The sequence below is a fragment of the Anabrus simplex genome, chromosome 1 (assembly GCF_040414725.1).
Source record: "Anabrus simplex isolate iqAnaSimp1 chromosome 1, ASM4041472v1, whole genome shotgun sequence".
Lineage (NCBI taxonomy): Eukaryota > Metazoa > Arthropoda > Insecta > Orthoptera > Tettigoniidae > Anabrus > Anabrus simplex.
In genome coordinates this window covers 1,363,492,031-1,363,505,324 of record NC_090265.1, presented here as the reverse complement: position 1 = coordinate 1,363,505,324, position 13,294 = coordinate 1,363,492,031, and the positions used below count along the sequence as shown (strand labels likewise).

At 38.2% G+C, this 13,294-nt stretch overlaps 1 protein-coding gene across 1 annotated transcript in view; it reads right to left on the bottom strand.

Annotated features, from left to right (window-relative positions):
• The window catches only part of LOC136859064 (uncharacterized), a 792,234-nt gene that overhangs the window by 761,684 nt on the left and 17,256 nt on the right, over window positions 1-13,294 (bottom strand). Inside the window, exons 3-4 of the mRNA XM_068225768.1 lie at window positions 11,757-11,915; window positions 8,010-8,303 (exon numbers count right to left, since the gene is read on the bottom strand). Of these exons, the coding sequence (XP_068081869.1) occupies window positions 8,010-8,303; window positions 11,757-11,915 (453 nt within the window). The remainder of the gene's footprint in view (window positions 1-8,009; window positions 8,304-11,756; window positions 11,916-13,294) is intronic.

Sequence of the window (13,294 nt, the reverse complement as noted above, 5' to 3'; positions counted from 1 at the left end):
GGTTGCAGAGTTTAAAGGAACGAAAGAACAGAAAGATCAATTAAGAGCCTTCTTAATTGAACATCAGGCCGTATTCGATTCCAAAGTAGGCCTTATCCCTAATTTTACCTATGTTTTTAATGTTTTGGACTGGGAACCATACAAACGTAAGCCGTATCCAGTGCCGGAGAAATACCACGAGGAGGTCAAACAAATTATCAAACAAATGGAAGAAAACGGGATCATCTCGAAGCGACCTACTCCGTACGTGAACAGCCTTGTCATAGTAAAGAAAGCCGACAATTCCCTGAGGCTGTGCCTCGATGCTCGTCAATTAAACTCCAAATTAATCCCGGAGAATGATCAAGCCATGCCTATTAAGGACGCAATTCGTCGGTTTAGAGACATGGAAGTTTTCACAGGTGTAGACCTGACCAGTTCTTTTCACCATATCCTGCTGCATGATAAGTCGAAGTTACTAACAGGGTTTATGTTTGATCAACAGACCTATGTCTTTGAAAGACTTCCGTTCGGAACACGCAACTCTTCCAGCGCTCTCATACGGGCACTTGACAGGAACCTAACAGACGAAGTCAAAGCAGTTACTACTTTGTACATCGATGACATGATAATTGGAACTAAAACCTTTGAAGAAAACCTCCAAAATTTAAGTAAACTGTTTAAAAACCTTATAGAAACTGGATTCAAGGTGAATATCAAGAAATCACACTTCTGTCAGCCGGAAATCCTATTCCTAGGACACGTGATAGACGGCAAGGGAATCCGACCAAATCCGGTAAAGTTAGAAGCGATAAGTAACTTCCCTAGGCCTACCAAGGTGAAACATATCCGACAATTCCTTGGTATGTGTCAATTCTTTCGAGAACACTGTAAAAATTTCACCGAAGTCGTAGCACCACTACAAGACCTGCTATGTAAGAATAACAGATGGAAATGGACACAGGAAGCAGAGACAGCGTTCTCAAGTACTAAAGAACTGTTAGCCAGGAGCATACGATTAGCGTATCCTGATTTTAACAGACCATTTATCCTTCAGACAGACGCATCTAAAGTGGGCATAGGTGCAGTCTTATTCCAGGAACAGGACAATGAGTGTATAACCAAGGACTATTTAGGCTTTTACAGTAGAAAATTGAGGTCGCACGAACGGAACTACACAACTACAGAGCTGGAAATGCTAGCCATAGTCCAAGCCCTACAGCACTGGCGGAAAGTTATTTATGGGTTTCCAATCGTCATTAGAACTGACCACAAAGCTTTAACGTTCATGTTAAAATCAGCTGTTTCATCTGACAGAATTACTAGATGGTCACTGTTCGTGCAGCAATTTAATTTCACCATTGAACACTGTACCGGCAAGGCAAACATTCTAGCAGACGCCTTGAGCAGGAACCCAAATAAACGTGAAGAGCAGGTAAATTATGTGGACTTAACCCAGGAAGACCGAAATGTACTACTCCGACTGAGCCAGTTACCAACTTTTCAACAGGCTGATCCAATCTTACAGCTGATTATCCAGTATTTCCAAGGAGCAATTCAACAAGGAGACCCTCGTTATGACGAAATTCACAAGGCCGCACAAGAATACAGATTGTTAAATAATCAATTGTTAAAATATGCAGATAAGGATCATACTAAATTGAAGATTGTCGTCCCGAAAGAATTACAAGAAGAGCTAATATGGCATGTACACCGTGTTATTGGGCATGGAGGTATTGATAAGACCGTCGCCACAATTCAGGAAACTTTCACCTGGAAAGACCTAAGGAAAACTGTCAGGGATGCAATAGTTACATGCGACACTTGCCAGCGTGTCAAGGCGAACTCCTACCTTTTAAAACAGAAACCAATTCCCATTCTACCGTCAAAGCCCCGTGAGTTATTCGCGATGGATATTTATGGAAAAATCCCGAAATCACGGAGAGGCAACCAGTTCATATTAGTCACCATGGATGTATTTTCCAAATTTACAAACCTTTCTCCAATGCAAAAGGCCAATACTAGGTCAGTTTTAAGATGCATTAACAGGGAAATAATTCCGGCCATGGGAAAACCGGAGAAATTATTGACAGATCACGGAACGCAGTTCACCTCCGCTGAGTTCAAAACTGGTTTAAGGCAATTAGGAATACAGCATGTTCTGAGTTCAACACGTCACCCAGAGTCGAACCCGGCAGAAAGAGTAATGAAAGTCATCGCAAAATTCAGCAGAATTTATATCCCAGAACAACATTGGCGATGGGTCGATATTCTCCCATTGATCACTGACTGCATAAATAATACTGTCCATGAAGCAACAGTGAAAATCCCAGCCACAGTGCATAATGGCTTACAACCGGCCAGGACGTGGAGTCCAGTCGTCAATTGTCCGCCTGAACCCCAATTATCTCCGGAACTATGTATACAACAGGTACGGGAGCACTTAAGAGAGCAAGCTGACCGCAGGCTGAGGAGAGTTCGTAGAAAAAAAATCCACAAGCCATTACGGGAAGGTGAAATGGTATTGATCCGTAGACCAGCCATCTCCGATCCTGAAAGGAAGTATTACGCAAAATTCGCACCATTGTACATCGGTCCTTACCGCATTGTCCAGAATATGCAAAACAATGCGTATAAAATTAGAAGTTTAGATGGGGAAAACGAAATGATTATGAATGCAGCAAATCTTCGAACATATAAAATAGCACCAGGCGCAGCTCAAGTAAATCTCGTGGTAAAGCCAAGGAGCTCAAACGCAGGAGAAGACGCGTGTACCGGTGCAGAAGAAGAAGATGATGATGATGACCCGTGTACCGAAGCAGAAGAAGAAGATGATGATGATGACCCGTGTACCGAAGCAGAAGAAGAAGATGACCAGGAAACCCTATCAACGCACCCAGGAGACGACAGTCATTTCGAGATTGAGACAGGTCAACAGACAGAAGAGAATTGTCCGGAATGCGAACAGAACTCAGCCGAGATACTAGCAGTCATGAAACAGATTGCAGATGACCTCGAGAAAGAGAACAAACTTTTAGAGAGAGAAATCAGAGAAAAACTCAGACATGAGCAGAGGTATACTTCATAGTCAGAAGTATACATTCGCTTATGGCTGCAAGTATGTCTAGAATATCATTGGTTGAATTGAGAAATCTTCCACTATCGCGTAAGATTTCTAACGGCGTAAGGGGGCATTGCACCCATAAGCGAATTTGCCTAATTTAATTCATAATTAAAATTGAATATTACACATATGAGATACCACAGTGGGGCTGTGAAACTAGCAGTCACAAAGGAACTTTCTGGCGCCAGCCTGACGGCGAGAGAATCCACGAAACTCTTCTCTAGACACGACCAGATTGTAAACCACCCATCCAATAAATTTTATGACACCGCCGGGGAGTGGGCACTTGCTGTTCGTTCTCATGAGAAAAGCACGCGGTGAAGCCTGACCTATTTAGCTAGGACAATAGAGGACCAACGACAGTAACCGCCAATTCGTGGGAGGAAGCGGATGCACCACGTTTTGAAAGAGCGCGAAAGTCTCAACCAATCAGAATATTCTAAATTTGAATGAGCTGTCATACCGGGAGATCTATAATCAGTATCTCGCGATCTGAAGCCCGATGTGGTAGTGAAAAACAGTGTCCTAACTTCTTTATAATATTTGGCGAATTATCAGTGCCAATCTGTGATTAATCAGTGCCTAATTAATAAAATTCAACTTCGAACGGAGGAGTAATAGAACCCAGAATAAGGAGCCATCATGGCTGAACGAGGCCATCCACCGGAAGAAAATAACACCAGTGACGCGCATCATCGTGTGGATTATTCTATGATCATTTCCCGCGGTGCAATATCACATGTGAGTCGGACAGAATTTAGGAAGTTTTGAGTATAAATTTTGAAAACCATAACCTACGGATGTACGAGAAAGCGCTCCCAAGGACTAGATTATTACGCCACATCCCTTCCACGGAACTATTTTCCTGGTGGTGGGAGAAATTTTATAAAACCCAGCGACCACAGGGTCGAACTCTCAGTTACTCAGTTACTCTCAGTTACTCTCAGTTACTCAGTTACTCTCAGTTACTCTCAGTGTTTTGAGTCTTACTCAGTTATTCTCAGTTCTAGAATTCTCAGTGTGAATCAGTTACTCTCAGTTACTCAGTTATTCTCAGTTCTAGAATTCTCAGTGTGAATCAAGTTCTCAGTCACACCAAGTTATCAGTGTTTTTGAGTTTTCAGTGTTTGAATCATTCTCAGAGTCACACCAAGTTCTCAGTTCACAGTTGTTTTGAATGCTCTCAGTTATTGTCTTGAGTACTTTAGTGTTATTTCAGTATTCTCAGTGAATTTACGTTTTGACAGAGTGACAGAGTGTGTCAGCAAAATGCATTTAGTCAGCTTTATTTTGGCTGGTACCAAAGCGATTAGACACTTGTAGGCATTTTAGGAAGCCTTGTATTATTTACTTGGGAGAATATGCATTTCAGAAAATGAACACTTTCACAGACTTTTGCTGTAAATGCAGGGAGTGTAGGCAAGAATTACACTTTCAACTTGAATGAACTCACATTACTAGTCGAGGGAAACAAATTCATGTTCCAGCAGATTTACATAAAAACATTTCTAACCAGTGGGGAGTGTTACATGTGAGATCAGTATATAATTTCCTCCACAACATAAACGGTATTTAGCTTGATTCTACCATTCTACAAACTGTTTGGCAAGCGAGATGTTTATGGGCGGAAACTAGTAAGACAAACGGGAAGGTGATTGACTTTATTCAATGGAGGCCGCAACAGCAGACCTTGAGGGAACAGTTATGCCCCAGTAGGGTTAACGTACTGTAAGCTGTAATGTAAACAGAGCTGAGGGATCGTCGGAAGGCCAGCAGGTGTTTGCAGGTAAAGAGCGAGGCGACCTTCATCTACACAACAGGCAGGAGGCTGCAGTGGCATCTTCTAAACTTTCACTGGAGTGAGAGAAATGCGAGTGTTTTATGCTAATATAATCGTGTGTCACGGCATGGCAAGAATGTGTCAAATTTGCGTGTGTAATAAAAATCTGGAATACCACATCACCTTGAAGATGGAATTCTAATTTCCACCATGACCGGGACCGGTGGGTGAACTGACCTGCTTCCACCATACAGGTATGAGCATAATTAAATCATGTAAATAATATGTAGGACCGTGGCAAAATCGATGATCAGTGTAGTTTAGAGTACTAGGTAAGGTTGTAAATAATTCACAGTAAATATAATAATAATAACAATAATAATAATAATAACAGTAATAATAATAATAATAATAATAATGTTTATGTTGCATTTTCAGATAGGCTTATTTTGTGCACTTTGTTTAAGTAGATGTTTGTTTGCGTGTATTCATGGTTGATTTCTGTAGTATGTCATTTTGACAGTTAGGCAGCTTTTGATTTTTGATCTACGAGTGTAATGTCAGTTTATTATTATTATTTCATCATGATTTTAGATCGTTGGTTTTTGAGTTATATTTTCTTTTGTTGGAGTTTTGATGTTATGGACACTACCGCGATGTTTTCAAGGTTTATTTTCACTATTTTGCGCATTTCAGTTTGTTTTATGTTGCGGAATCATCTTTCAGATGACCGGTTTTGTTGGTATTTATCCCGCGGATTTTTGCGACGATTTCGGTTAGACGCGCATATATTTTATTTTCTGTAGTTGCGGTTGCGCACCGTTTCAACATTTGTGTTTTGAGAGGCAATCTCGTCACTTCCTTTTATAGTAACAATGAGCGCCATTGATGAGTCAGCTCTGTGATTTTGTGATGTGTTAACAGTGAATGATCGAGAGATCGAGCTAGATGATTAATATCCCTGATGATCTACGTTGATGATGGAAATATGATATTTGAACCATGTCTTGAATTTACATGAGAAGTCGTAATGTGCACGACAGATATTTTTGCCCGCCGGGTACGAGCGAGGCTGTATTGTGGGAATAATGAATTATAATGACGTCGCGAATTAATGAGGAAATAGAAGTGTGAAATGAAGAATTTAACCACGTGCGTTAAATCTGTTACGACATGGGTATGATACTACAGGCAGGAGCCTGTATTTGTTAAATAGTTCCAGGGAGAATAGATGCTCGACTAATAATGCTAGCCAGTGTACAATGTGGACAGAGCAACGAGTCAATGTGTTTTGAATATTTATGTAGAGTCACGGATAACGTGAAAGAACAGTAAATTTTTCCATCAAGGTTAGATAATATTATGTCCAGACATTTGTCGTCTGAAATTTGAGATTGCCGTCAAATTCGCAATATTTTGCTACTCGCAGCGGGGTATGTTTTCTGGTAACTCCGAGTTTGTTTGCGCATTTTTCTATCCTTGTTAATTTCCAGTAGGCCGCGATGGTGGGATCCAGTTTGTTATTGTTTTCTTTCTGAGTGCACCTTTGACCGTTATTTGTAGGACGCAAGCGCATGTGAATTATTTATATTTGATTTGTTGTAAATAGATAAGTGTAGCTAGGCTAGTTTTGTTTTGATTCCTGTATGTTTTTGATCGGAGCAGTGGTTTCTCCGTTAAATTAATGTAATGATGTAAATAAGAGGTTAGATGTTAGGTTTAGTGGGTCATCGATTATGTCACAGTCGAAATAGTAGTGGTATGCTCATACCAGGCATCCAAGTAATTACCAAACTTTCTATTTAAAATCCACTACAATTTTTATTTGGAATGAAGCGATCTTTAAATAAACCAATTGTATAAAACTGCCGCAATAAGTGGTAAAGAAGATGGTACCTGCCTCCATCTAGTGGTGATACCACAAATATGAATTTATAATGAAAAGCAGTTAGCGGCAAAGTCAATAGAAATTTTAATGTACAAAGATCGCTGTCATTCGATAATGTTAACATCAGGCACTTGGCCTAAATTTTGTTTTATTTTAAGAGTCCAGTCTATCACAGGCAAGCAAGTGAAGTCTGACATGTAGATGAGTGGTTGGATACACTCAGAGTGATGTTACAATAATCGATTTGTTTAATCATGAGAGGTTGTATAAGACAACGGTTATGTAGGAAATGAAAGTGATGTTCATGGTTGTTTTGTTCTTTTTCTAAGAATTATTTCCTTAAGTGATACACTTGCTTAGTGCAGTCCAAGATTATTTTAAATTTGGGTATTGTTTTTCCCAAATGAGCAACATGTGTTAAACATTTAATAACTCTGATAAGTCAGTGGATTGATCGACGTAACAGAATTTAATTTACTTTATTGTGAGTCAACTATTTTAATTTCATTAATTTATATTTGAGAGATTGTTTCTCTATTATTTATTTCTATATTTCAAGTAGGTGGTTTTTCTGACCAGAGTTTTATACAGAGTCATTTTTATTCAACTTGTAGACAATGTCAAGATTGTCTGGCATATTTTAATTAAGGTGTTTGACCTTCAGTCAGTTTATTCAGGCAGTTTTATGTTTGTTTTGGAAGGCAGACCTTCAATTTTTAATATTTTATTTAGTCACTTTTATTTTCATTTGTTTACATTTTTCACTAGTTCAATCTACGTCCATTTTAGCATTTTGCATTTTATTTGAATAAATTAGTCTTTTATTTTAAATTTTAATTCAGTCTTGGGTACCGTCATTTTAGTTAGTTTACCCCTTCTTTTCATCTCCCTCACTCCTCTATCAGCGGGTGGCCTCTCCGGGGATATCGAACGGGCACGACTGAGAAGAAGAGTCTACATGCAGCGGTGAGTATGATTTATATGTCATTTATTACAGGAGCAGCCGGCGCAAAGAAGAAAGAAGAGATCACCGCAGTTGGTGCCTTAATGGGCACAATATATTTCAGTCGTTTTTTGTGTCATAGTATGCCGTATTGGAATATTCTAGGCATACCTACTGTGTGACCGTTCCTTACTACCAAGTTAAATATACTGCAGTGAGGCAGGAAAATGACATTCCTAACAATGTACCTTTTTTATTTGTCCAGTTTAAAAAAGTTATAAAATCCATTTAGTACCTGTAGGTGACAAGACCCCAATTTTCCATGGCTCCTGCAGCGAAATCAGGCACTGCGACTTGATCCATCTTCGGTAGATGATAAGGAATTCCGGTTAAATTTTCCATTACCTTGATTATTGTCGGGCTCACTTCCAATGCTAAACTACCGTATTCAACGTAACTGGGTTTGGACCACACGCGGTATGTTCCTTCTTGGAGAGCTTTGAAGTCCGACACCACGAAGGCCACCAGGTAGGTCGACATATTCACTGTATTCTGGAAGATGTCCCAGTAGCGGCCGTTGAGTGTTGCGCTGTAATTAATCAAAGGTTATTACTTTAACAATAATCATGAATTAACATTCAGTGGAGAGAACAGAGAAAACAAACTGGTAGAGATACAATTAGGGGATGAATCTCCGATAACAGGGGCTCCATGAGTTCTCTGCTCTGTTGACATAGGTGCTACACACACATCGAGCACAAACGTACAGTAATTATATACCCAACCTGTCTTTCTCTGTAATCTCCATACTTCCAAACAATCCAGAAAATTTACTAGACAACTCAATAAAGGTCAAAAATCGATATAATGTGTAAAATGTACAGTCTTCGAACTCATCACATAGCGAACGTCAGACTCGCATGGGACTCTGTCCTAGAGAAAGTGGGCTCCCTTTTAGGCTATCATATTACACAATAGCAAGAAGTATAGATAAGTATCCGTCTAGAATTACTTTCTCGTTAAGTTGATATGGAATTCAGATTAGGCTCTGTCTTGAGGTAGTGTTAACTTAACAACTATGTCCTAGATACCAAAAACATTTCAAGGCTGTAAAGTACAACAGATACACCTTTGGCGCAACACATTTATAACTAGCAGTTATCCGCAGCTAAAGTTGCGTGTGATAAAGGTAATCCTTCCTCGGTACTGTACTAAGACATTATCTGAAAATCCATAAAGTATAAAAACTGACCGAAAATTTATGTTTCATTTACCCCAGGAACTCTTTGTAAACCACGTTTGTGGTATTGCCTTTTGGGGTTAAGTTGACTGTACGTGTGAGAAACGGGTTTTTTCTCAAGTCGAGAAAAACACAACATGTTTCTTTATTTTCAAAGGAGGTTCCAAATACCTATTTCCACGTCTGTAACATCTTCAGTTTTTGAGATATAAGTATCTCCATAAAATTAATTCAACCCCTTATCAGCCCTTGTCCACCCCCACTTAAGTGGATCTTCCGAAAACAAAGAAATACACATTTCTTTAATTTTAAAGAATCGAAATGCCAATTTTCAAGTCTGTAACAAAAATAAAAATAAAAAATTCTTTTTTTCACTTCTTTTCACCCCCGTTCTCCGAAAACAAGAAAAAACGTGTTCCTGTATTATTAAAGGACTTACCAAATAACAAGTTTCTCGTCTGTCACATATGTTAAATTTTTGACATATATGTGGATATACCGGTACTCGTTTTAAAAATTCACCCGCTTTTCAATTGTTTTAGCCCCTTAAGTGGGTCTACCGAAGAAAAATGCGTGTATCTTTATTTTTAAAGGAGATACCAAATACCAGTTTTCACATCTGTAACACCTTCAGTTTTTTATATATAAGTATCCTCATAAACATAATTCAACTCCTTCTCTACTTATTTTCACCCCCTCACCCCTTACGTCGATTACCCGAAAACAAAAAAATACGTGTTTCTTTATTCTTAAACGAGATTCTAAATACCAATTTCACGTCTGTAACATCATTAGTTCTTTTAGATATAAGTAGCCTATCCTCATACAAATAATTCAATTATTTTTTCAATTCTTTCACCCTTTTAGTGGATTTATCGAAAACAAAAGAATACGTGTTTCTTAATTTTCAAAGGTGATTCCAAACACCAATTTTCACGTCTGTAAGATCTTTATTAGAGATATAAGTATCGTCATACAAAGATTTAAATTATTTTTCAACCCATTCACCCCCTTGAGTGGATGTTCCGAAATCAAAAAATACGTGTTTCTTGGTTTATAAAGGAGATTCTAAATACCAATTATCATTACGTTAACATTTCCAGATTTTGAGATATATGTATCCCCACAAAATAAAAAAAAGGGATTCAACTCCTTTTTTCCACTCCCCCTCCCCCCAAAGTTGATTTTCCCCCAAAAATGCATGTATCTTATTTTCAAAGGAGATTCCAAATACCAATTTTCACGTCTTTAGTTTTTTTAAGATATAAGTATCCTCATACAAATAATTCAACCAATGTTTTAAATCTTTCACCCCTTAAGGGGATTTTCTCAAAACAAAAGAATACGTGTTCATTTATTTTTGAAGGGGATTCCAAATACCAATTTTCACATCTGCAACATCCGTAGATTTTGAGATATAAGTATCCTCATACAAAGAATTCAAGTAATTTCTCAATTCCTTCATCCCCTTATTTGGATTTTCCGACAAGAAAAACATATTTATTTATTTATTTATTTATTTATTTATTTATTTATTTATTTATTTATTTATTTATTTATTTATTTATTTATTTATTTATTTATTTATTTATTTATTTATTTATTTATTTATTTATTTATTTATTTATTTATTTATTTAATTATTTATTTATTTATTTATTTATTTATTTATTTCATTTATTTATTTATTTTTAAAGGAGGTTACCAATTACATTTTCTTACGTCTGAAAACTTTTTTGAAATATAGATATACTCACTTAAGCAATTCAACCTCCTTTTATCCTATGAGCGATGGAATATCCGAAAATCCTCCCTGAGTGAGCACCTACACCATAATATAAATGTATCCCCAAAATTTAATTCCTTTATGTCCTGTAGTTTTCGCTCGACGGTCATGAATCAGTCAGTCAGCCAGTCAGGACATGTTATTTTATATATAAATTATAATCATAATTTTCTAGGGATTGAAAAGGATATGAAATTCATTTTCAAAAGTATTTACGGATTTGAGTTAAATACCCGCGAAAACATCGAGATGTTCTTGGCACAGATAAAAAACGATAAAATGCAAGTAACATATTATTCACAACTTTAAGATGGCGTAATGTCACGCGCTTTCAGCGCACTCCGCCCTTAACTCCTTGATATCTAACCTCCCTTGGTAAACTCTCGTTTTCTTCACGCTGTTCGTGGCTTTTTCTCTTTTTTTTTTTTTTTTGTACCTACTTCGGAGGACCGGACAGTTTATGTATTTCCTCTGAGGAGAGGATTGTTGCCCGGCTCCTTGGCTGAATGATCAGTGTACTGATCTTCGCTTCATACGGCCGCTGGTTCAATACCCGGCTGGGTCGAGAATTTTAACTGTGTATGATTAATTCCTCCAGTGTGGGTACTGGGTGTTTGTATTAGTCTGGATGCGCATACAACATGCTACACTACCAATCACCACAGAAACACGTAAAAATAAATACATCCCTCCACGTTGCCTTGGCGTCAGGAAAGGTGTCCTGACGTAAACCGGCCAAATCCATATATAACCCCAATAAGGTGGGAAATACGCTAGGAGGGAGATGAAGAAGTGTTAAGAGACGATGGTTAGCCAGTAACTCCCACTTAAGGCAATGATCACCACCATGACATTAGAAGTGTAATGTTTGCCGTCTTAATTAATTATACTGCTCCTTAAGTGGAACGTTACTAGTTGGGGCCAATTAAATGCAGAAAATTACAAGAAATAATTGCAAGCAGAAACGGGAATAAAATTATTGTTCGAATTTCAGGAATATTTGGTAGTTAACTTACTCTGGACCAACAGTTTTTTCCAGTGGCATGTTGGAGATTGCATTCATGCCCGGTAGTCTTGCAATGCTGATTTTAAACGATGCCTTCAGTGCTGGTTCGTCGAAACAAGGAAAAGCGTACCGAGCGCTGGTTGCTTCGAACTGTGTTGTGGCCAGCCATCTGGGAAGTAGAGTAAACAATCAGAAACATTATAATTCTGCAATCATATGGTGAAAGCTGGCATGTCTAACATATGGCGAAAATTGTGTGGTTGGTTGGTTGGTTGGTTGGTTGGTTGGTTGGTTGGTTGGTTGGTTGGTTGGTTGGTTGGTTGGTTGGTTGGTTGGTTGGTTGGTTGGTTGGTTGGTTGGTTGGTTGGTTGGTTGGTTGGTTGGTTGGTTGGTTGGTTGGTAGGTAGGTAGGTAGGTAGGTAGGTAGGTAGGTAGGTAGGTAGGTAGGTAGGTAGGTAGGTAGGTAGGTAGGTAGGTAGGTAGGTAGGTAGGTAGGTAGGTAGGTAGGTAGGTAGTTGCACAACACTACAACACAATACAGTACATAGTCAAGAGTAGCATCAGTTTCCTTTTTCTGTGATTATTGTGTTTGTTGTATAATACAGTACACCATACGAACAAAGTTATAGCTTTCTACCATGGATAAAAATAACAGCAGAGTTCAAAAGGTAATGGAATTGGTTTTAGGTAGCCAGGAACTTGAAATATGAAAGTGAGTAAAAAAAATGCAATCGGTCTCTTTTCTTAACTTTAAGTTTCGTGTGTTAATTATTGTATTTTCTTATAGGCTTCACAACTTTGTTCCAGATAGTGAAAATGACGTATGTCTATCTAAATCTGAGAGATAGGGATTGGATTACAGTTCAAATGTGTATAACCCTAGTAGGTCTGGTTCAGAATCGAGTGATGATGTAGACCTACAAGAGAAGAAACGTCAATGTAATCACCGTTCTGGAGACAGCATTCCAACCGTTGCTCCTAGTTTGCACATCAGAATATAATCACAGATCTACAGAAAATATTTCTGAATATAACAGTTATCCACTGCGCCAGTGAATGTGATTTTAGAAGAAAATCTTGCGGTATTTGACTCTACAAGTACTGATCAGACGGAAAATGAAAGGATAACTACAGAAGAACATGTTGAGATTGCAACACGAAAATAGAAAGAGGAAAATGATGAAAACAAAGAAAAGGTTAGATTTACAATACACTACACGACAGGAAAAAGTGGCTCCCGCTAAGAACTTGAAACCTGCTGCGGAAACATGTTGTCGTATGAAGTGCAATGCGAACATTAAGGAATACGATCAGTAAAATATTTTTATGGACTGGATGATATTGAACTGAAGGAACGGCTTGTAAGAACGGTCGAGGAAGAGACGAAAATCGTTATTGCGCCAGACTGATAACAATGAAATACTACGTTTTTTTATCAACTGGTAGGACTGATTTGTGTAAAAGGTTCTATGGAAATTTGTATGGAATAGTGAGAGGTAAACTTAACGTAATAATTCAGAAGAAATGAGTCAGTGCCAGTAGCATCAT